The sequence below is a fragment of the Oncorhynchus tshawytscha genome, linkage group LG12 (assembly GCF_018296145.1).
Source record: "Oncorhynchus tshawytscha isolate Ot180627B linkage group LG12, Otsh_v2.0, whole genome shotgun sequence".
NCBI classification, from domain to species: Eukaryota; Metazoa; Chordata; class Actinopteri; order Salmoniformes; family Salmonidae; genus Oncorhynchus; species Oncorhynchus tshawytscha.
The window spans coordinates 33,324,034-33,349,757 of NC_056440.1; the positions used below are offsets into that span (position 1 = coordinate 33,324,034).

The 25,724-nt window shown below is 42.6% G+C and overlaps 1 protein-coding gene across 5 annotated transcripts in view; it reads left to right on the forward strand.

Annotated features, from left to right (window-relative positions):
- Nucleotides 1-22,808, forward strand: part of glt1d1 (glycosyltransferase 1 domain containing 1) — a 41,439-nt gene extending 18,631 nt beyond the window's left edge. For 2 of the 5 annotated variants that reach the window (XM_042331596.1, XM_042331597.1), the window contains exons 6-12: nucleotides 255-311; nucleotides 7,375-7,473; nucleotides 7,651-7,700; nucleotides 18,966-19,009; nucleotides 19,746-19,866; nucleotides 20,374-20,472; nucleotides 22,416-22,808. In XM_042331596.1, coding sequence (XP_042187530.1) covers nucleotides 255-311; nucleotides 7,375-7,473; nucleotides 7,651-7,700; nucleotides 18,966-19,009; nucleotides 19,746-19,866; nucleotides 20,374-20,472; nucleotides 22,416-22,562 — 617 coding nt within the window. In that variant the 3' untranslated portion in view covers nucleotides 22,563-22,808. Of the gene's footprint in view, nucleotides 1-254; nucleotides 312-7,374; nucleotides 7,474-7,650; nucleotides 7,701-7,988; nucleotides 9,598-18,965; nucleotides 19,010-19,745; nucleotides 19,867-20,373; nucleotides 20,473-22,415 lie in introns of those variants that run through there. The other 3 variants (XM_042331598.1, XM_042331600.1, XM_042331599.1) reach the window with 3 other exon arrangements.
- Nucleotides 22,809-25,724: the final 2,916 nt, after the last annotated feature.

The window sequence follows — 25,724 nt, forward strand, 5'->3', positions numbered from 1 at the left end:
TCAAATTGTATTTGTCACATGCACCAAATAAAACAGGTGTAGATCTTACCGTGAAATGGTGTAAAAAAAAAAGTGAGTTTAGCCCTCTGTTTACATTCAAAATACTCACAGTAAGGTACTTAATTGTTACCCAGAAATGATTTGATATTGTGATAAAAATGGCTGCATCGGACCATTAATATGACTTAACTCTTTCTTGGAAAATACAATGACCGATCTCACAGACACACTGTTTATTTTCTTTGGTTCTGAAGGGATCAAGACTGAGGCGGCTCAGAGTTTCTGCTGGAGTGAATTTCTAAGGCGCTCAGGTACTTTTTTTCACAAAAGTTAACATGGAAAGAAATAAAGGAAATAAACCAGAGATGACAGGTTTTTAAGCAACAAACTGAAGACCTGGAGGACATGCACATTAGCCCTTTTCTCTCTCTCGCTCTCACCCTCTTCCCTCTCTCCTCGCTTGCTTGATCTACTCCTCTGTCCCTATCCCACCACCTCCATATTAAATGTATGTCATTACTCAAAGTAGCTTCCCCACACACAGCCCTGACTTGAAATGGAACATTGTAGGACGATTTCCATCCCAGGTACATCAGAGCTCAGGGCAGTTCAGGGATGCAACCCTATGATTAATAGCTCTCCCATACAGGGCCATTCCTAACCATGTTTCTACACTGGTGCCAGTAATACTGATTGCCAACATTCACTTCCCCATTCAGTATACATGAGATAAGAGTGACTGCTCAGCTGTTGTGTTTTCTATGTAATATAGCTTCTGTATGATTCTTTGTAGTTTACTACTTTCTAATATAAAGAATGCCTGTGCTGTTTTTCTCTGCATGTCTGGGTGTGAGAAAGCATACAATAGCCTGGCTATCTGGATGTTGGACGATGTATATTATGTGTAACCTGTACATCCATCTAGTACAACTTCAACTACCTTGTAATATGGAAACCATAATTAATTAACAGTTACAAATTGTAGGCTCCTTTTTAGTATTTTCATGCAGTCTTACGGTTAATAGATTCTTGTTGGATGCCTTTGTTTCCATGTTGTTTACCAGATTAGTTGTTATATTCCCTCTTTTGTACTTTGACACACACTGAGGCCCTATTTCTACTCCCAGAATAATAATTATTCAATCTTCATAACTTTAATTCTCGGCTCTTCTCAGACACAACAAAACGCGCTGGCAGAATCAACGCCTCCAGCGTCAGAAAGAGATCAATCCTTTAGCCTTTCCTGTCAACACTTGTCCCCTCCATGTCTTCACACACACTCTGGCACAGTGGGGGACTCTTTCTCATCTGCCTGTTTTCCTTTTCAATATCACACTTTTTTTCTTTCCTTTTGTTTTGTCTCAAAGTAAATCAGAACATGTTTGTTCTGCCAAACAAGGCTTGTTGTGCCCTCCCATGCAATTACACCATGACACACAGTGAGAATGGCAGATAACTAAAACTCTCCTCTTGTATGTAGGTTAGAGTAGGCCATTTTCAGCTCAAAATGTGTGTGTGGGGCTTTGAGGGTAGAATGTTAATCGAAGGGAGAGTCATGGCCCAGCGAGCGCACCCCAAGATACTTTTGTATATATAGTGTATGTGGACACCCCTTCAAATGAGTGGATTTGGCTATTTCAGCGACATCCGTTGCTGACCAGTGTATAAAATTGAGCACACAGCCATGCAATCTCCATAGAGAAACATTGGCAGAAGAATGGCCTTACTGAGGAGCTCTGACTTTCAACGTGGCACCGTCAAAGGATGCCACCTTTCCAGCAAGTCAGTTCGTGAAATGTCTGCCCTGCTAGAGCTTCCCCGGTCAACTGTAAGTGCTGTTGTTGTGAAATGGAAATGTCTAGGCGCAACAATAGCTCAGCCACCAAGTGGTAGGCCAGACAAACTCACAGAACGGGCCCGCCGAATGCTGAAGTGTGTAGCATGTAAAAATCGTTTGTCCTCGGTTGCAACACTCACTACCGAGTTCTAAACTGCCTCTGGAAGCAATGACCGTACAAGAACTGTTCGTTGGAAGCTTCACGAATTGTTTTGTTGACTGAGCAGCCGCACACAAGCCTAAGATCGCAATGCCATGCCAAGTATCGGCTGGAGTGGTGTAAAGCTCATCACCGTTGAAAACTCGTTCTCTGGAGTGATTAATCACTTTTCTACATCTGGCAGTCTGACAGACTAATCTGGATTTGGGGGATGCCAGGAGAACGCTACCTGCCCCAATGCATACTGCCAATTGTACATTTTGGTGGAGGAGGAATATTGGTCTGGAGCTGTTTTTCATGGTTCGGGCTACGGAAATCTTAACGCTACAGCATACAATGACATTCTAGACCATTCTGTGCTTCCACCTTTGTGCCAACAGTTTGGGGAAGGCCCTTTCCTGTTTCATTATGACAATGCCCCCGTGCCCAATGCATGGTCCATACAGAAATGGTTTATCGAGATAGGTGTGGAAGAACTTGACTGGTCTGCACAGAGCCCTGACCTCAACTCCATCGAAAACCTTTGGGATGAATTGGAACACCGACTGTGAGCCAGGCCTAATCGCCCAACATCACTAATGCTCTTGTGGCTGAATGGAAGCAAGTCCCCACAGCAATGTTCCAACATCTAGCGGAAAGCATTTCCAGAAGAGTGGAGCCTGTTATAGCAGCAAGGGGGGGACCAACTCCATATTAATGCCCGTGATTTTAGAATGAGATGTTCGCCGAGCATGACTTTTGGTCATGTAGTGTACCTCCTCAGTAGAACATGAGACCCAGGCAACCCAGCTGCCTGATTGAAGTTGCTTCTCTCTCTGTATTACCCTTTGGTTGTGGTGCAACAGCCAAGGGCAGAGAGTGTAGTGTTAGGAAGATCCTGAGGCTGCAGCTCCATCAAAGGCAGAGTATCAGTAGAGTGTTGCCCCACTGCTGTGTGCGCTGTGGGGTTGAGGGTGTAGGCAGGTGCAGGGCAAATGACAGCAGGCTGGTGAGTGACAGACAGCCCTGGGGGATCACAGAGGGGGGGTGGGGGCCGGGTATAGGCAGGGGTCTTCTGAGGTAGGGCAGGTTTTACACTGTAGGGAAGGGGGTTTCTGAGTCTGTCCAGAGGGAATAACGCTGGCACGAACCTCCTCTAGAGGCATAACTAAACTACACCGTCTCTTCTAGAAAGGCATGGGGTGTGTGGCATTAGTTAAGCTGAAAGGGGCCACAATTATAAACAATATTGTGTTTATTTTCTCTAGTGCTGCCAAAGTGTGTAGGAATAGTAGATTTCAATGCAGTCGTTAGGAATATTCTTGGTGGCAATGGCAGTCCCAAGTCTAACTCCCTATGGTTTTCCCTAAATTCCGTTTAAATTAAGTTAGAAAGCTGCAGTGTTTCAGAAGCTCTTATTTAGCCTCTGTGTTCAGTATGTTTTACACTGTGGCAGTCTCCAGACGTACTGACAGGAGCCACCGAACACACACACACAACAATGACAGGGAGCTATGCAATGTGCCCCTCAACATCAAAGGCAGAAGAACAAAAAAGTGTTTCTGCGATATAAGGGACAGGAGACAGGCAAAAAACAAATGCTGCTGGCAAAACAGACAATTTGTCCAATTCAGTTTCTCCCCTCAAGAAAGATGAATTGTTTCTAAGTCTCCAGAGGGTTTTATTTTCTCTATTTGTATTGGATTCTTTTGCCCACTTTGACAGGCCTGTGAACTATTTTTCCAGCACTCCTCCATTCTTCCTCTGTCTCCATTTTTAGATCTGAAGTCGTGATAAGGTTGTATCCTAACTGACACCCTTTGTTATCCCCTGAATTGGTGCGAGGAAATTCAGTTTAAATTAAACATAATTGTATTATTTCTCTATTGCATCATAGACATGCGGACATTTCACAAGGCAGGTAAGGAAGTCACAAAAACAGGTTTCTAGTTGTGGTGTTCCTCCAGGTACCATAGGGCTGTTGGTAAAGAGAGGACGGAAGGGGAAATCAGGGAATGCTGAAGTATCAGGTTTCCATGTCTGCGCTGCAGAGTCTTGTGCTGCATAGACTGTATGGGGTGGATGGGAGATTTTGCTGATCTCACAAAAGTAACCAATACCCCAAAGGGCTCCACATCTTTTTTACTGGTTTGTTTTATATTAATAGAAGCTGTGATACAGTAGGGCCCTGTTCCCTACCCCACCTGGTGCTGCTTATGTCTTTAATCATCCCTTTGTGAACAGTGCAGTGTTTTTGTATTTTATTTTGTATTGGTTTAGGCTGGGATTCAACAGTGCTTGCTTCCTCCCTACGCTCCAGCAGACCTGGGGTCAGTGGCCTGACTGTCACACACTCTGTGCGCTGTCATTTTAAGATGCCCTGTAATAGTATTAAAGGGCTGCCTTATCGTCCTGAGCTGGCCTTATCTGGCAGGAAGGGATTTCACTGTCTGTCACTGTAGCACAGTCACATGTTTACAGGCTCTGTGTGTGTGCAAGCAATTTTATTTGCTTGTGAGTGGGATTATATTTTCTTGTGAGTCCACGTCAGGGGTGGGTATGTATAGTATGTGTAATTGAGGTAGAGATTTGTTCTGAATTGATTGGTAGCTATTATTATCTAATATCCATATTATTATTATTATTATTATTATTATTATTTAGACAATTAGACATAGGTAATAATAGTACATAATATTATCCTCCAGTGTGTAATGGCTGTCTGTCTGATTTTTCTGGGTGTGCTGACCATACCTGTTAGGTCAATGACAATTTCACAAGTCAGAGACTAATGTGGATTTACAGACGCTTAAGTTAGAATTGCTGGCCGACCTAATGTGAGAAGGCTCTGGTTACTTGAATGCATCAGCTGCATGTTGGTCTAACATAGTCCTGGTTTGTTGACAACCTGTATTATTTCTTCCCTATGGTCAACCCTTTTTAGTTGCTGTAGTTGTCAGTTTACGAAAGTATGACATTTAATTGCTGGTTGGCCAGATTGCTAACACATCTCATAATTGTGGGCCTTTTTAAAGTAATTGTGTCACCCCTGTTTCATTCCAAAAGCTGTCTGTATATGTTATTGTTTACTTGAGCTCTTATATTAAGCAGCCATCATAGGATGAGTTTAAATCTGTGGTGCACAGCACATGAACCATCAGCTAAGATAAGGGTCATTATTAAGCCTCCTATTCTTCTTAGAGGTTGGAAGGAGTTCAAGAATTCGAGAATACTTTGACACAGACATGGAATTCTGTGAATTTCTATGGGTTGTCTCCGGTAAAGGCACTCTCAGTTGTATCCTGAGTGCCTGCAACAATAGATAGTGGTATAATCTTTCCACATGCCTCCATATTCATTCACACCTTGACACAGCTGTAACCCCCTACCTACACACAGCTGTAACCCATCTTGACACAGCTGTAACCCCCTACCTACACCTTGACACAGCTGAAACCCCTACCTAGACCTTGACACAGCTGTAACCCCCTACCTACACCTTGACACAGCTGTAACCCCCCTACCTAGACCTTGACACAGCTGTAACCCCTACCTACACCTTGACACAGCTGTAACCCCCTACCTACACCTTGACACAGCTGTAACCCCTACCTACACCTTGACACAGCTGTAACCCCTACCTACACCTTGACACAGCTGTAACCACCTACCCACACCTTGACACAGCTGTAACCCCTACCTACACCTTGACACAGCTGTAACCCCTACCTACACCTTGACACAGCTGTAACCCACCTTGACACAGCTGTAACTCCCTACTTAGTCGTTGACAGAGCTGTAACTCCCTACCCACACCTTGACACAGCTGTAACCCCTACCTACACCTTGACACAGCTGTAACCCCTACCTACACCTTGACACAGCTGTAACCCCTACCTACACCTTGACACAGCTGTAACCCACCTTGACACAGCTGTAACTCCCTACTTAGTCGTTGACAGAGCTGTAACTCCCTACCCACACCTTGACACAGCTGTAACCCCTACCTACACCTTGACACAGCTGTAACCCCTACCTACACCTTGACACAGCTGTAACCCCCTACCTACACCTTGACACAGCTGTAACCCACCTTGACACAGCTGTAACCCCTACCTACACACAGCTAAAACCCACCTTGACACAGCTGTAACTCCCTGCTTACACCTTGACCGAGCTGTAACTCCCTACCTACACCTTGACACAGCTGTAACCCCCTACCTACACACAGCTGTAACCCCCTACCTACACACAGCTGAATCCCACCTTGACAGAGTTGTAACTCCCTACCCACACCTTGACACAGCTGTAACCCCTTACCTACACACAGCTGTAACCCCCTACCTACACACAGCTGAATCCCACCTTGACACAGCTGTAACCCCTACCTACACACAGCTGAAACCCACCTTGACACAGCTGTAACCCCTACCTACACACAGCTGAAACCCACCTTGACACAGCTGTAACCCCTACCTACACACAGCTGAAACCCACCTTGACACAGCTGTAACCCCTACCTACACACAGCTGAAACCCACCTTGACACAGCTGTAACTCCCTACCTACACCTTGACACAGCTGTAACCCACCTTGACACAGCTGTAAACCCCTACCTACACCTTGACACAGCTGTAACCCCCTACCTACACCTTGACACAGCTGTAACCCACCTTGACACAGCTGTAAACCCCTACCTACACCTTGACACAGCTGTAACCCCCTACCTACACCTTGACACAGCTGTAGCAGTATTTCCACCTCTGCTGGTCCCTTTTATTACGTTGAGTGACAGATGGTTGATGCTACTAGTGTCATACTGTTGACAGTGAGTCACACTGCTGTGCCTAGTAGGCCAAAGTGTGTTATTAGGGGCAGGGTTAGCTGGGGAGATTGTGTTTTGATTTGCTTGGCAGGGCAGGTGTAGTTGTTGCTGGCAATGAGGTCCAGGCCCACTGCAGCCAGCCAGTTCCACACTGATCTTGGGGGGGGTATGGAAGGTGGATGATCTGAGAAGAGAACATATTTAGTTTGTCTGTCTCTCAATTAATGTTGCTTCTACAGTATAAAAGCACCGATGTGGTTAGTCTGATATTGAGTCAGTCAATTTCAATTTAGGAATGCACCCATGTGACTCCCAGCTGCTGTATTGCACATTTCTATGAAACTGATCTGTCTGTATGACATCTTCCCAATGCTCAATAAACCACCGCTTATGTTCTCCGTCAATGTTTCTGCTGTGATGTGAAAGATTTGTTCGAGCATTAGTCACTGCTGTCTCTTCCTCATTCCCATTGGCTGATGAATGGCTGTCATTATCTGCTGTGGTAGTTTCCCTGTTCATTATAATGGGTTGTGATGCACTGCTCTAGCTACCTGCCTGTCTGTCTGTTCCCAGGTGTGAGTGGGGAGGATGTGGAGGACCTGCATGTGTTCCTACTAGTCTGTGGCCTGAGGAGAGTGAAGGATCCTCTCTATCTGCTGGAGGCATTCTCAGGTACAGGGATTACATCCTCTGCCATCACTTTCACTGGACACAAGCCCTGCTACAATTACATGCTCTGATCTTGTATTTGAGCTCATTTTACATTTGTATTGCCACACAGAAGCACTTGGAAAGTAAATTAAATTCTGGTTGGCTGTCAGTCACTGTCTCTGGTTTGATGTCTTTCAGAGTGGCACACTGAGAATCCCCTGGTAGTGCTCATCATCATCGGACCTAAGGTGAGTGACCATAATAGGATCAGGGTGATTGTACAGCTGGGAGGTAAAGCCTTCTTTACCTCCTTTACTGTCTGCATTTGTCTGTTAAAGCAGATCAGTGCATGGCCCGCAACCTGCCTCTGGAGGTAGGTCAAAGGTTCCTCTAATTGGATGTAGCAGAGATAACAGCATTAGCTGGCATAAGCTGGAATAACGAGCGGCTCGCGAGCCTTAGGAGCCAGGGGGAGTTACAGTTTCAGTGCTGGGCTGGCCCCACCCGCCTGACTCTCTGCCTTCCTGTTCTCTCAGAGCAGCCAGCCCACTGTGCTGCTGCAGTGCAGACGCTGGACGAGCCCCAGCACCAAGACATCTGCTGGGCTTGTCTGGGCCACCCAGGGGTTTCCACCCTGCCAGGTGTACGGTCACACTCCACTGGGCCCGGTGTCATGGAGGGCAGCATGGGATCAGGCTACAGATGTCTCTCTCTCTGTCACATATTGTGTGTTAGCAGAGGGCAGTGGTTAGCTTGATTTCAAAACAATTATTAATTTCTATATTTTATTTACAATTATTATGACCAGCTTATGAAATAGCATTGATTTCAAAATGCACTTTCACTGTCGTGATTCTTTTGTTGCTATTTTTCAAAGTCTCTGTGTTGCATTGACATGATAGTTGATAAAACCTGGTCAAAAAGAGTAGTGCCAGAATGCCCGATGACATCACCATTACTGCATAGTAGCAGGAGGTCTCACCTCTAGCACTAAAACACAAACGTTTTCCACTGATTTGATTGCAGTCTACTTTCCGTGGATGAGTATTGATCTTCTGAGAAGGGCTGCCAAACAGAGGCTGTATCTTAGCTGTCAATGGCCACCTTGTTGCTTTTACTCCTGCTCTCTTTTCCTGTGTGTTCTCCGCCATTGGCATTTTCCTATTGATTCTGTGTGGGCCTCCTCCCACAGACCGCTTTAATCACGCCATCAAATAATATATTTTTATATTTTTTCTCCTACTCAAATGTTTTTTTTAAATGATTAACTGTCTCTCAAACAGCAGTATCATAAAAAGGTATGTTGTGTTTTTGAGTAGAATTGGCCAGGGGCACACTGTCTCGGCTGATGTTTTACATGTTCTTCCTGCTCTGGTTTGTATTGTTTGATAAGAAGATTCAGTGAAAGCAGAGCCTTTTAGTGATTTTAATGTAGACGACATCAAAGGAAACAGTGGTGCCTGTGCTCAAATGTATTTGTGTTCGCTAAGATATGAAGGCAACAAAATATCCATCCTTCCTATGTTAAATGATGATGTATTGCTAATTATTAAATGCAAGATAATGTAGTTGTTTAAGGTCGATCGGGGAAGGTATGATTTCTCTCTCCAAACAAATTCACACCATTTCTGTTATTCTGTCTAGGTTGTTAAATTGATTATATTACCAGTAATCCATTCATATATTGATCTCTGTATAAGTACTATATCAAGGACTAGCAATCACTGATGTCATACTTATATTGTCTCCCTGACCCTTTTTTTATCTTTGTAAATCCTAGCTTTGTTTCTGGATGTTGAGTATTCTCAAGTAAGATTATTTGCATGTGAAACACAAATGCGCATTAAATATCACATTTAAATTCTGAAAAGCGATAAGCATGACAATAAAACCAAAAAAAATGAAACCGCAACTTGCGTGCAGCATCTTTGACCTAAATTGCTATGATGCTAGGACTTTGCGGTGGGCCAGCTAATGCACGCAAATCCCACAGCGCAATTAATCAGATTGGGCACCCACCCCACCCTGACCCCAATCTCTGAAAATACAGGATTTTCAGATAATGATTTGGGCATGTTAGAAATGATAAGCTGTGACATTGTTGTATCTCTTATGGTCATGATTAAGGTATGGCTGCCGTGTGTCATGGAGGGTAGAGGTACAGAGCCGTCAGAAAATGTTCACACCACTTCAGAATTATCCCACATTTTGTTGTGTTACAGCCTGAAATCAAAATGGATTAAATAGATGTTCTCTCTCACCCATCTACACACACACTATAATGACAAAGTGAAAACGTGTTTTTAGACATTTTGACAAAGGTATTGAAATACATAAATATCTCGTTTACATACAGTGCCTTCAGAAAGTGTCCACAACCCTTGACTTTTTCCACATTTTGTTGTGTTAGGGATGGATCGAAATGTACAGAATGGTTACCTGGAGGAAAATGGGGGAGGGTCATGCTTTTTCAATTTCAGTCAAGTGGAGGGTTTAGTATTTTTTATTTTTTTTATCTAGTTCAGTGGAAGGTCATGTAATTTGTAATTGATGAAATGTCTATATTTCTCCTTTTTAGGCTATATATCGATGTGTGCCCGATGCCACCCCTCATCTCTGATGCTCTGCTGGGGGTGCAATATCAAGTGCACCTATAGGCTATTTACCGTGGCAAGCAAAAGTATGTGAACTCTTTGGAATTACCTGGATGTCTGCATAAATTGGTCATCAAATTTGATCTGATCTGCATCTAAGTCACAACAATAAACAAACATAGTGTGGTTAAACTAATAACACACAAATTATTGTATTTTTCTTGTCTATATTGAATACATCATTTAAATATTCACAGTGTAGGTTGGAAAAAGTATGTGAACCCCTAGGTTAATGAACCCCTAGGCTACTTCTCCAAATGCTAATTGGAGTCAGGAGTCAGCTAATCTGGAGTCAGCTAATCTGGAGTCCAATCAATGAGACGAGATTGGAGATGTTGGTTAGAGCTGCCTTGCCCTATAAAAAAACAGTCACAAAATTTGAGTTTGCTATTCACAAGAAGCATTGCCTGATGTGAACCATGCCTTGAGCAAGAGATCTCAGAAGACCTAAGATTAAGAATTGTTGACTTGCCTAAAGCTGGAAAGGGTTCAAGAGTATCTCTAAAAGCCTTGGTGTTCATCAGGCCACGGTAAGACAACTTGTCTATAAATGGAGAAAGTTCAGCACTGTTGCTACTCTCCCTAGGAGTGGCTGTCCTGCAAAGATGACTGCAAGAGCACAGCGCAGAATGCTCAATGAGGTTAAGAAGAATCCTAGAGTATCAGCTAAAGACTTACAGAAATCTCTGGAACATGCTAACATCTCTGTTGACGAGTCTACGATACGTAAAACACTAAACAAGAATGTTGTTCATAGGAGGACACCACGGAGGAAGCCACTGCTGCCCCAAAAAAACATTGCTGCACGTCTGAAGTTCACAAAAGAGCACCTGGATGTTCCACACGCTTCTGGCAAAATATTCTGTGGACAGATTAAACTTAAGTTGAGTTGTTTGGAAGGAACACACAACACTATGTGTGGAGAAAAAAAGGCACAGCACACCAACATCAAAACCTCATCCCAACTATAAACTATGGTGGAGGGAGCATCATGGTTTGGGGCTGCTTTGCTGCATCAGGGCCTGGACAGCTTGCTATCATCAACGGAAAAATGAATTCCCAAGTTTATCAAGACATTTTGCAGAAGAATGTAAGGCTATCTGTCCTCCGATTGAAGCTCAACAGAAGTTGGATGATGCAACAGGACCACGACCCAAAACACAGAAGTAAATCAACAACAGAATGGCTTCAACAGACCAGTGATCCTAAGAATATTGCTGAACTGAAACAGTTTTTGTAAAGAGGAATGGTCCAAAATTCCTGCTGACCGTTGTGCAGGTCTGATCCAAACTACAGAAAATATTTGGTTGAAGTTATTGATGCCAAAGGAGGGTCAACGAGTTATTAAATCCAAGGGTTCACATACTTTTTTTCACCCTACACTGTGAATGTTTACACGGTGTGTTCAATAAAGACATGAAAACGTATAAATGTTTGTGTGTTACTGGTTTAAGCAGACTGTGTTTGTCTATTGTTATGACTTACATTTTGATCTTATCGTCATCTATGACCAGTTTATGCAGAAAACAAGGTAATTCCAAAGGGTTCACATTTCTTGCCACTGTAGTGTGGTCTCAATCAAATGCACTATAGACTATAGGCTACGAAGTGCATGCTCGGAGAAGCACACAGTAAAGTTATATTTCTAAGATAGCTGCTGGGATGGGGTAAATAAAACTAGGTTGCATTAAACACTGCAATGGATATTCGAATACTGAGCCCAGCCTGCTCTGCTCTTGCTGATCAAAAACGTTTGTTGCCTAACCAATGCTGTGTAGGCCTACAGTGGCATTTTTCAGAAGGAGAGTCAAATGCTTCTTCCGAATTGTATTTTGATTAGGCTTAGTCCCAAAAATTCACTATCTTGCACGCGGACGAGCCTATAGCGCAGATGAAAAGGAGGACCGGAGGTCAACTTGGATAGCTTGCTATTACTATAATTGATTTGATTACAGACAATGTTTCTTGCCCATGATGTGTATATATCAGAGTTATTGACAATAAGCCAGATTCGAGTAACTTAAAATGTCATGCTGAAACTTGAAGCAGCAGCAATGCACCCACAATGCATCCTTTAAATAGCCTACCTCTGTGTCAGTGAATGTCTGTTAAGTTAAAACCAAGGCTCAAATTGAGGGAGTATGAGAGGGTATGCCATAGGCCTACCTTTTTATTGAAGAAAATTGCAAAAAGCACAGGCCTGCCCCTTGTTAGCTTAAGATTTGAAAGAAAATTAAATGGATCCTAAATGTATAAAGTAATCTACAGTATACCAGCGCTTTGGTCAGCGACGCTAGAAACAAGCTGTAAAATACCCAGGACAATGTGACTCCAATGCATATGAGGAGATCCTTGTTTTTCTTCTTTGACATTCAGAAGCTACAATCTTCTATAGCTGAGGATACTTTGCCTGGGAAGTAAATCAATTCTATCAATTGAATAAGCTGTTCACTTTTGGCACAATAGAATATGTTTAAACCCAGACAGCTTTTAGGGAAACACTTGGGTTAAGCAACAGAAGAAGAGTAGCCAGCAGTTAAAGCTTACATTTTTCTGCATCGGTAGGCCTACTATGTCTGGGGGTATAGATAGGTCCAACTTTTGAAAATACCATGCTCAGATTCCTAAGTATTTGCAAACAGGGACGGTGTTGTTGCAAACAAGATGCTTATTTGGCATTGGAACAATATAAGATTAACACAGGCCTATCGCTCTGTCCATTCTTAGCTTGTCATTTGTGTGGTATTAAAAAATATTCTCCTAATGTGTAGAATTGCATGAAATGTTTTAAATTATTTTATTTTCTCGGACTTCCAAATACGATGATAGGTTCATGCATTGTGTTTACTATGAAGGAGATCTTTCCATCCCTACTCTTGTCCACAATGGTCTGCGAACCCACAACCTGGCCCGCAGCCCTTCCTGCGTTGCCATGTAATGCTTACAGGACGAAAAACAGTTTCTAGAACTGCATATCTACGGCTCTGGTCTGTCCAATAATTGAGGGTAAACGGTAGACATGTTCTCTGGTATCCATTTTGTTTTAATTATTATTTTGGGTATAGGGGAGGGTCACTTTTTTGAGGGGGGGGGTGTTCAGGGGAGGTTTAGGTCCAATATATTTTGCTGGAAGGAGGGCCATCAATTTTCATTTCAGAAAGGTCTGATTTAAAAATAAATAAATAAATATTTAACTAGGCAAGTCAGTTAAGAACAAATTCTTATTTACAATGACTGCCTACTTCATGTAACCCTTATTGTAAATAATGTTCACTCCCTTACAGCCTGAATATTTAAAATATTTAGTCACTGGCCTACACACAATACCACTTAATGTCAAAGTGGAATAATGTTTTCAGAAATGTTTACAAATTAGTTTTAAAAAATCAAGAGTCAATGAGTGTTCAACCCCTTTGTTATGGCAAGCTCAAATAAATTCAGGAGTCAATACATTTCACAATCATGTACAGAATAAAAAAACCTGAGTCATGACATGTTACAAACACCTTTGGTAGTGAGTCTGTGAGTCTTTCTGGGTAAGTCTCCAAGAGCTTTGCACACCTATATTGTACAATATTTGCCCATTTTATTCTTTAAATAAATATTCAAGCTCTGTCGAATTGGTTGTTAATCATTGCCATAGATTTTCAAGCATATTTAAGTAAACTGTAACTTGGCCACTTGGGAACTACTCCAGTGGAGATTTGGTCTTGTGTTTTGGGTCATTGTCCTGCTGAAAGGTGAAGGTGAAGCAGACTGAACCAGGTTTTCCTCTCGGATTTTGCTTGTTCTTAGCACCATTCTGTTTATTTTTACCCTGAAATTCCCCAGACCATATCAATTACAAGCATACCCATAACATGATGCAGCCACAGCTATGCTTGAATATATGAAGAGTGGTATTCAGTAATGCCCTTAACATAACCCTTTCATATTCAGGATATTTTTTGCAGTATTACTTTATTGCCTTCTTGCAAACAGGATGCATGTTTTGGAATAGTTTTATTCTGTACATGCTTTCTTTTCAGTTTGTCAGTTAAGTTAGTATTGTGGAGTAACTACAGTACAATGTTGTTGCTCCATCTTCAGTTTTCTCCTATCACAGCCATCAAACTCAGGTACTGTTTTAAAATCACCATTGGCCTCGTGGTGAAATCCCAGGGCAGTTTCCTTCCTCTCCGGCAACTGAGTTAGGAAGGTGACTATCTTTGTAGTGTCTGGGTCTATTGATACACCATCTATAGTGTAATTAATAACTTCACCATGCTCAAAGGGATATTCAGTGTCTGCTTTATTTGTTTTTACCCATCTCCCAGTAGGTACCCTTCTTTGTGAGGCATTCGAAAAGGGAAAGGGGAGTTGTTGGGACCCGTGGGTTAACTGTCTTGCTCAGGTGCAGAACGACAGATTTTTACCTTGTCAGCTTGGGGATTCGTTCCAGTAACCGAGCCAAAACCTCCCTGGTCTTTGTGGTTGAATATCTGTTTGGAATTTACTGCTCAACTGAGTGACCTTACAGATAATTGTATATGTGGGGTAAAGAGATGAGGTAGTCATTCAAAATCATGTTAAACACTACTATTGCACACAGAGTGAGTCCATGCAACTTATGTGACTTGTTAAGCACCTTTTTAATCCTGAACATATTTAGGCTTGCAGTGACAAATGGGTTGAATACTTATTTCAGCTTTTCATTATTTATTAATTTGTAAAATTTCTACTTTGACATTATGGGGTATTGTGTGTTGGCCAATTCAGGCTGTAACACAACACAATCTGGAAAAAGTCAAGGGGTGTGATTACTTTCTGAAGGCAGTGTATATTTCAATACATTCTTGAAATAGAAACGAATGCTCAAGCTCATTAAATATACTGAACAAAAATATAAACGCAACATGTAAAGTGTTGGTCCCATGTTTTATGAGCTGAAATAAAAGATCACAGAAATTGTCCATATGCACAAAAAGCTTATTTCTCTAAAATGTTGTGCACCAATATCCTTACATCCTTGTTAGTGATAATCCATCCACCTGAAAGTTGTGGCATATCAAGAAGCATGATCATTAAACAGGTGCACCTTGAGCTGGGGACAATAAAAGGCCACTCTAAAATGTGACGTTTTGTCACACAAAACAAAGCCACAGAGGGAGCGTGCAATTGACATGCTGACTGCAGGAATTTGGCAGTATGTCCAACCGGTCTCACAACCGCAGACCACGTGTAACCATGCCAGTACAGGACCTCTACATCCGGCTTCTTCACCTGCGGGATCAGCTGAGACCAGCCACCCGGACTGCTGATGAAACTGTGGGTTTGCACAATCGAAGAACCGTCTCAGGGAAGCCCATCTCCGTGTTCGTTGTTCTTACCAGGGTCTTGACCTAACTGCAGTTCAGCATCATCACCAGCTTCAATGGTTAAATGCTCACCTTCAATGGCCACTGGCACGTTGGAGAAGTGTGCTGTAACAGATGAATCCCGGTTTCAACTGTACCGGGCAGATGGAAGACAGCGTATATGGTGTCGTGTGGGTGAGCGGTTTGCTGATATCAACATTCTGAACAGAGTGCCCAATGTTGGCGGTAGGGTTATGGTATGGACAGGCATAAGCTATGGACAATGAACGCAATTGCATTTTATCGATGGCAAGAGATACCGTGATGAGATCCTGAGGCCCATTGTCGTGCCATTCATCCTCTGCCATCACCTCATGCTTCAGGATGATAATCAAATCAAATGTATTTGTGACATGCACAGGGTTAGCAGATGTCAATGCGAGGGTAGCGAAATGCTTGTGCTTCTAGTTCGACAATGCAGTAATAACCAACGAGTAATCTAACCTAACAATTCCAAAACTACTACCCTATTCACACAAGTGTAAAGGGATAAAGAATATGTACATAAAGATATATGAATGAGCGACGGTACAGAACAGCATAGGCAAGATGCAGATGGTATTGAGTGCAGTATATACATATGAGATGAGTAATGTAGGGTATGTAAACAAAGTGGCATAGTTTAAAGTGGCTAGTGATACATGTATTACATAAAGATGCAGTAGATGATATAGAGTACAGTATATACATATGAGATGAATAATGTAGGGTATGTAAACATTATATTAAGTAGTATTGTTTACAGTGGCTAGTGATATATTTTACATCAATTTCCATCAATTCCCATTATTAAAGTGGCTGGAGTTGAGTCAGTGTGTTGGCAGCAGCCAGTCAATGTTAGTGGTGGCTGTTTAATAGTCTGATGGCCTTGAGATAGAAGCTGTTTTTCAGTCTCTCGGTCCCTGCTTTGATGCACCTGTACTGACCTCGCCTTCTGGATGATAGCGGGGTGAACAGGCAGTGGCTCGGGTGGTTGTTGTCCTTGATGATCTTTATGGCCTTCCTGTGACATCGGGTGGTGTAGGTGTCCTGGAGGGCAGGTAGTTTGCCCCTGGTGATGCGTTGTGCAGACCTCACTACCCTCTGGAGAGCCTTACGGTTGTGGGCGGAGCAGTTGCCGTACCAGGCGGTGATACAGCCCGACAGGATGCTCTCGATTGTGCATCTGTAGAAGTTTGTGAGTGCTTTTGGTGAAACTTACTACCCTCTCCACTACTGTCCCGACAATGGGGATAGGGGGGTGCTCCATCTGCTGTTTGCAAATACACGGCCCAAATACACGGCCCTATACACGGCCCTATGCCGCAAGGATCTGTACACAATTTCTGGAAGCTGAACATTTCCCAGTTCTTCCATGGCCTGTAAACTCACCAGACATGTCACCCATTGAGCATGTTTGGGATGCTCTGGATCGACGTGTACGACAGTGTTCCAGTTCTCACCAATATCCAGCAACTTCGCACAGCCATTGAAGAGGAGTGGAACACCCTTCCATAGGCCACAATCAACAGCCTGGTCAACTCTATGCGAAGGAGATGTCGTGCTGCATGAGACAAATGGTGGTCACACCAAATGCTGACTGGTTCTGATCCACACCCCTATTTTCTTTCTTCTTCAATTGACTGATTTCCTTATGAACTCAGTAAAATCTTTGAAATTGTTGCATGTTGCATTCATATTTTTGCTCAGTGTAGTTAAACAGCATAAAGTCTAATGTGCTTTGAGGGGAACATACCGTTTTTATATATTTTGTATATATATTTGTGTATATATTGATATTATATATGTATACAGTTGAACTCGGAAGGTTACATACACTTAGGTTGGAGTCATTAAAACTCGTTTTTCAGCCACTCCACAAATTTCCTGATAAACTATAGTTTTGGCAAATCGGTTAGGACATCTACTTTGTGCATGACACAAGTAATTTTTCCAAAAGTTGTTTACAGACAGATTATTTCACTTATAATTTACTGTATCACAATTCCAGTGGGTCAGAAGTTTACATACGCTAAGTTGACTGTGCCTTTAAACGGCTTGAAAAATTCCAGAAAATTGTGTCATGGCTTTAGAAGCTTCTGATAGGCTAACTGACATAATTTGAGTCATTTGGAGGTGTATCTGTGGATGTATTTCAAGGCCTACCTTCAAACTCAGTGCCTTGTGGCTTGATATCATGGGAAAATCAAAAGAAATCAGCCAAGACCTCAGAAAAAAAATTGTAGACCTCCACAAGTCTGGTTCATCCTTGGGAGCAATTTCCAAATGCCTGAAGGTACCACGTTAATCTGTACAAACAATAGTATGCAAGTATAAACACCATGGGACCACGCAGCCGTCATACCGCTCAGGAAGGAGACGCTTTCTGTTTCCTAGAGATGAATGTACTTTGGTGCATTAAGTGCAACTCAATGCCAGAACAACAGCAAAGGACCTTGTGAAGATGCTGGCGGAAACAGCCACAAAGTATATATCCACAGTAAAATGAGTCCAAAATCAACATAACCTGAAAGGCCCTCAGCAAGGAAGAAGCCACTGCTCCAAAACCGCCATTAAAAAGCCAGACTACGGTTTGCAACGGCACATAGGGACAAAGATCGTACTTTTTGGAGAAATGTCCGCTTGTCTGATGAAACAAAAATAGAACTGTTTGGCCATAATGACCATCGTTATGTTTGGAGGAAAACGGGGGATGCTTGCAAGCTGAAGAACACCATCCCAACCGTGAAGCACGGGGGTGGCAGCATCATGTTATGGGGGTGGTTTGCTGCAGAAGGGACTGGTGCACTTCACAAAATAGATGGCATCATGAGGCAGGAAAAGCATTTGGATATATTGAAGCTACATCTCAAGACATCAGTCAGGAAGTTAAAGCTTGGATGCAAATAGGTCTTCCAAATGGACAATGACCCAAAGCATACTTCCAGAGTTGTGGCAAAATGGCTTAAGGACAACAGTCAAGGTATTGGAGTGGCCATCACAACGCCCTGACCCTATAAAAAAATGTGTGGGCAGAACTGAAAAAGCGTGTGCGAGCAAGGTTGCCTACAAACCTGACTCAGTTACACCAGCTCTGTCTGGAGGAATGGGACAAAATTCACCCAACTTATTGTGGGAAGCTTGTGGAAAGCTACCTGAAACGTTTGACCCAAGTTAAACAATTTAAAGGCAATGCTACCAAATACTAATTGAGTGTTTGTAAACTTCTGACCCACTGGGAATGTGATGAAAGAAATAAAAACTGAAATAAATCATTTATTCTACTATTATTCTGGCATTTCACATTCTTAAAATAAAGTGGTGATCCTAACTGATCTAAAACAGGGAATATTTACTTGGATTAAATGTCAGGAATGGTGAAAAACTGAGTTTAAATGTATTTTGCTAAGGTGTATGTAAACTTCCGACTTCAACTGTATGTGTGTGTATTTAAAGTAGTTGTTTTCACTGATTTTTCTCTTAGATTGATCCTGTGTTTACTGAAGAAGTAGAAGCAATCAGTAAAAGGTAAAACCTTTCAAACTTTTCTTTCATGGTTATCAGTTTAGTAGAACATTATCTCTGACTGAAGATCTGCCAAACTGATCTGGACCCTGCGTTATCGCTGACTAATGATCTGCCAAACTGATCTGGACCCTGCGTTATCGCTGTCTAAAGATCTGCCAAACTGATCTGGACCCCGCGTTATCGCTGACTAAAGATCTGCCAAACTGATTGTGACCCTGCGTTATCGCTGACTAAAGATCTGCCAAAACTGATCTGGACCCTGCGTTATTGCTAATTAAAGCTCTGTCAAGCTGATCTGGACCCTGTCGCTCTTGTGAGAAATTCAAAAGACACCCAGCTTATCTAACGCTTTATCCCATGTGGCCCAAGAGAGCATGTAAACTAACTGTGCTTATATCTTCAGTAGAGTTAGCAGAATGTACATTAAAAATATGTAGTCTAGCTTGTTATCTTTCCACCCCCAGACAGAGGCATGGCTCAGATCTGAGAGATAATAACCAAAGGGATTCATCTCCTGGTCAATGTGGTTTCAGACAGTCAGGAAACAGCCCTGTCTCTCTCTGGTTAGGACTTCATGTACTTTCAGAGCATGTCATGTCAATCATACTGCATCGTGGCGCCAGCGGTCTGTGCATCATGCCCTGCACCTGTCACTCCTGCACGTCATTCACAGCTGTGTGCGCCTTGTGGTGAGCCCTGTGTCACGCAGAGTGCTGCTACTGCTGTGTTTCTCAAGGTCAGCAGGGGTTTACCTGGCCCAGGAGAGAAGCCAAGAGGAGCTCCATGCTGCTATGAGGAGGTCAGCTGCCCTGGTGAACAGTTCAGTCTCCGAGGGGATGTCCGCTGCCATTTTAGAGGTGAGGGGTGAGGGATCACTAAATCTGGGCAAAGTCCGCAATCATCTTTTTTATCATTACAGTCATCATTGTCATTATTTCCACTGGCATGCCCTGCCCACAAAATATATCACAATGTACATTTTTAATTCAGCTCAGAATATAGTATGTTGGTGTCACATGCAGCTCTTTCAAGGCACCAATATTCCACCCTGGGAACCTTTTTATTATTTGTACCAGAGCAATTATGAGAATGACTAGCTTGTCATACTATCTTTCCAGAATTGGGTGTAATCCTGTTAATCTGTTTTAAACACTGTAGATTAAAACAATCCACAGAAGGCTTAAACACTGATTAGCATGTTTCACTTCCACAACCTGCTGATGACGTATTACCTGAATGAATGACAATAAAGTCCCAAGGGGATACCAACAAGTAAAGTAAATTAAGGGCTAGAAGATGCCAGCTAGTCACATGGTGTGTGTGGAGTTTGATGTAGCTATTTCTGTGTCATGTATTGTGTTCAGGCAATGGACCTGGAGGTACCGGTGGTGGCTCGTGACATCCCAGGCAACACAGCGGTGGTGCAACATGAGGTCACTGGTCTGCTCTACTCGTCCCCTCAGGTAAGAACCCTTCCTGTGGTTACCAGTCAAAGCTGTAAGATGGCTTTCATATCCACTGTGTAAGAGGCTGATGCAGAGGAAAGACAGCCACCAGCAGTAGCAACGTAACTGAGCCTACAACTGAGGTGTATTAGACCCACTTAAAATAATATTATAATATGCCATTTAGCAGACACTTTTATCTAAAGCAACTTAGTCATGCGTGCATACATTTTACGTATGGGTGGTCCCGGGATCAAACCCACTACCCTGGCATTGAAGGCGCCATAGAAGCATCATACTCTACCAACTGAGCTACAAAGGACCACGGAATGTGACTGTCTTTCCCCTGACACAGTTTGCTGTTTCTGAGTATTAACCTACTGTGCTAGACACTCTTTATGCTATTGTTTTTTTGTAAGGCTTAAAATAACAACTGAAAATGACATAATAGTTTGGAGTTGCGTAAATCGGTAAAAGGGATTCAACATGTCCTAGGGGCCTAGACTTTAGTGAGAATGTAGACCTCAGGGGAAGGAGTCAAGATACAACAGTATCCAGTGAACTGTATAATGGTACACGGCAGCAACCAGGCATGTGGAGAAAGCGAGAGGTCCTTGGAGGGTCACTTTAACTAACTGCTCAGAGAGGTTTTATGTGAGAGCAGCGGTAGGTGTTTGCCGGCAGGGGGTACGTCCTCGGCATGGTACGGTGGCAGGCAGGAGGGTGACATTAGCATAATGCTGCTATGATGCCAAGAGATAAGTCAGTCCTTTTCTCTCCAGGGAGGTCGTGTCACGTGTGCTCAGCTGAGCCGTGGAAAAATCCCTCCAAGGGGGAACCTCACACAGTAGGCTGAAGAGACGAGAGTTAGCTAAACCATGGCTTCTAGCTAACAGCTTCAGCTGTTTCAACTGAAACTCTCTCTGGCTGACACAACTTTTTCACACAGGATAATGTACATGTTGCACAAGCCTTTCCCAGGGATGATAATGTGTTATTGGCCATTGATCTGTTTGTGGTGGTGACTTGTTCATTTGATACTGTACATAACTCCTCAAGAGTATTGAAAATGTAATGCAAAGGCTGTCAAAAGATCAAGCACTTGAATGCCTGTAGCACTATAAGCAGTATGGCATTTTCAGAACGACTTGTAGTATATTTTTTATGGAGTCCATTGATTATAGAATAACTTGACTTTTAGTGGTTTTGCTGGGACTTCATGGCTCTCTTATATGGCTTCATCTCAAATGAAGAGGCACTCCAAACATGGTCACATCACTTGAGTGAAGTGAAACGGCCTGATGCTCTGGCGTTGGCTGCAGCTCTGTTTACCCACAAGGCTCTCTGCTCCAGGAGATCTTGGATGCTGTGCTGGAGCCCTCACTGAAAGGCGGTGTGATTCTGTGTTATTACAGCCCTGGTCACAGCCTCCCAGGCCACTAAAAAACTGCCAGAATTCAAGAAGGACCTTATGGGCTCCAAACATTTCCACCGTCGCTCAGGGAGAATGTCATTACTCATTTTGTAATTGCTTGATATATTTCTCCCCATCTCATCCTGACAGCTGGTGTGGCAGGGCCATTAAATAGCAGCAGACAGACACTGTTTGTGTTCCACTCCCTTCATAAGCAAATAGGAAGCAGCAGCCATCAGAGTAGGTTGGAAAGGGCCATTGCACCTGCCTATTTGAAACCGGTCACAGATGTCTCCATCAATTAGCAAGGCAGAGCACATTCAATGAGTGTTTACAAGTCAGAATAGCAACACTCCCTCATGTCATTCACTGCTGTGGTTGGTTACACCTCATTAACTCACTGCTTTAATGGGTTCTTAGAGGCTTGTTAAATGTTTAAAAAATGTTAACAAGTAGAATTGTTCTTTTGGGGTAAAATACTAGTACAGATGTATGCTTCATTCAGTAACTTCTGAAGCATTGATTGTCCTTGCCCCACCTCTTCCAGGAATTTGTGCGTGTATCTCAGAGGCTGCTGGTAGACGGAGAGCTGCGGGAGCGTGTGGTGGCAAACGGGAAGCGCTACGTTGAGGAGCACCACAGCCTAGACCATGAGAGGGAGGCCTACCAGAGGCTGGTGGACATGCTACACTAAGGCTGCACAGAATAACCAGGTCCTCTGTCTCAACCTTACTTTCTCTCAGGAACAACTCCAAGGGCTCTATTCAATCTGTATACGATTCATTGATACAGATTGAATAGAGCCCTAAGTTAGTGACACAGGCGGAACTACACAAGCAGAAGATACAAATCCATATCCAGTTTGGGTTAGTGCTATCCTGGATCCTTGGGAGATACTGTGGGGCAAAAAAGTATTTAGTCAGCCACCAATTGTGCAAGTTCTCCCACTTAAAAAGATGAGAGAGGCCTGTAATTTCTATCATAGGTACACTTCAACTATGACAGAAAAAATTAGAAAAAAAATCCAGAAAATCACATTGTAGGATTTTTAATGAATGTATTTGCAAATTATGGTGGAAAATAAGTATTTGGTCACCTACAAACAAGCAAGATTTCTGGCTCTGTAACTTCTTCTTTAAGAGGCTCCTCTGTCCTCCACTTGTTACCTGTATTAATGGCACCTGTTTGAACTTGTTATCAGTATAAAAGACAGTCACACTCCAAACTCCACTATGGCCAAGACCAAAGAGCTGTCAAAGAACACCAGAAACAAAATTGTAGACCTGGACCAGGCTGGGAAGACGGAATCTGCAATAGGTAAGCAGCTTGGTTTGAAGAAATCAACTGTGGGAGCAATTATTAGGAAATGGAAGACATACAAGACCACTGATAATCTCCCTCGATCTGGGGGTCTCACCCCAGGGGGTCAAAATTATCACAAGAACGGTGAGCAAAAATCCCAGAACCACACGGGGGGACCTAGTGAATGACCTGCAGAGAGCTGGGACCAAAGTAACAAAGCCTACCATCAGTAACACACTACGCCACCAGGGACTCAAATCCTGCAGTGCCAGACGTGTCCCCCTGCTTAAGCCAGTACATGTCCAGGCCCGTCTGAAGTTTGCTAGAGAGCATTTGGATGATCCAGAAGAAGATTGGGAGAATGTCATATGGTCAAATGAAACCAAAATATAACTTTTTGGTAAAAACTCAACTCGTCGTGTTTGGAGGACAAAGAATGCTGAGTTGCATCCAAAGAACACCATACCTACTGTGAAGCATGGGGGTGGAAACATCATGCTTTGGGATTGTTTTTCTGCAAAGGGACCAGGACAACTGATCCGCGTAAAGAATGAATGGGGCCATGTATCGTGAGATTTTGAGTGAAAACCTCCTTCCATCAGCAAGGGCATTGAAGATGAAACGTGGCTGGGTCTTTCAGCATGACAATGATCCCAAACACACTACCCGGGCAACGAAGGAGTGGCTTCGTAAGAAGCATTTCAAAGTCCTGGAGTGGCCTAGCCAGTCTCCAGATCCCAACCCCATAGAAAATCTTTGGAGGGAGTTGAAAGTCCGTGTTGCCCAGCAACAGCCCCAAAACATCACTGCTCTAGAGGAGATCTGCATGGAGGAATGGGCCAAAATACCAGCAACAGTGTGTGAAAACCCTGTGAAGACTTACAGAAAACGTTTGACCTCTGTCATTGCCAACAAAGGGTATATAACAAAGTATTGAGATAAACTTTTGTTATTGACCAAATACTTATTTTCCACCATAACTTGCAAATAAATTCATTAAAAATCCTACAATGTGATTTTCTGGATTTTTTTCCCTCATTTTGTCTGTCATAGTTGAAGTGTACCTATGATGAAAATTACGGGCCTCTCTCATCTTTTTAAGTGGGAGAACTTGCACAATTGGTGGCTGACTAAATACTTTTTTGCCCCACTGTACCTACCCTATCTTTAACCGTTACCTAGCCATAACATTTACCCTAACCTTAATCCTTACCTTAAAGAGCCACTGAACACGCTGATTGGCACATGTTTTTCTTTTGCTCATTAGAAAAACAAGATTTCAGTCTTGGAGGTATGTTTTCTGACCGATTTAACCAGTTTGGATAATGATCCTCGTCCCTCATGAGACATTTCCTCAAAATCCCCAGAATTAATCTAAGATAACTCCAGAAATCTTTCATTCATTTTGATGTTTTTGCAGAGGAAGTTTTAGTTGTGCAATTTTACATTTAACTAAGGTGTTTGGTACAGTCTTAAATCAAAAATAAAATGGGCACTGTGTTGTCTCATGCAAACAAAGTCGGAGCCGCTGGGCAGGTCTGCCTCACTGTCTATGCTATTGGATAGAGAGCGATCACCGCAGCTGTTCACCCCGTATTAATGGAAAAATGAGCATCGTCAAATCAAAACCCAACCTCCAACCGTTTTGACGCGCGGATGTTCCAGACTTTGTTTTAGACGAGACTGACTTAAATTATTTTTATTTGATTTTGACACTAGAATAACTGTTTCTGCCTCATATCGATGCCATGTTTTTAAAGGGATTTGTTGCTTTTTAAAGGCAGTCGCTCTTGAACCATTTTACATTTCAACTTCAATGGGATTGGGGTGTTCCAAAGATCCCGGATAGCAAAGACCATCCAGTTTGTCTACAAATTAATAATTGATATGTTGGCTTCACGTCTAGACAGCAACAAAACATCTATGTTTAAAGAATACTATTAAATCTAATCAAACTTGAAATGCACTTTAAACAAAGTTTGATTTGATTTAGTTCTTTACATTTCAGTCATTTAGCAGATGCTCTTATCCAGAGTGACTTAGTTCGTGCATTCATCGTAAGATAGCTAGGTGGGACAACCATATTTCTCAGTCATAGTAAGTCGATTTTTGCTCAATAAAGTAGCTATCAGCAAAATAAGTGCTACTTTAAAAAAAAAAAGGAAAACATTCAAACTTTTTAGTATTTTTGGTTGAGGTGGAGGCGTGAATCCAAAATGTCAATGATTAACTTGAAGATTACATTTGAAATCAACCAAAGCTTGAAACTCTAGGCCTTTATGTTTTGTCTATTTTTTGTTGAACCCTGAGTTGAATTGAAACAATATCTGTTGATGACTGCTGTACGTATTGGTCCAAATAGTATCATTGATGCATTTAATGTACTCTGAAGGACTTTGATAACAACAGTGGATATATTTAATTATTAAGAGATCTCAACAATCATTCTCACGATAGCATATTGGTAGTAGTCAGTGACATATCAAAGCTAAGCAGGGCTGAGCTTGGTTAAAACCCTGGATTGGAGACCAAATTAATAGCTATAGATAGATCA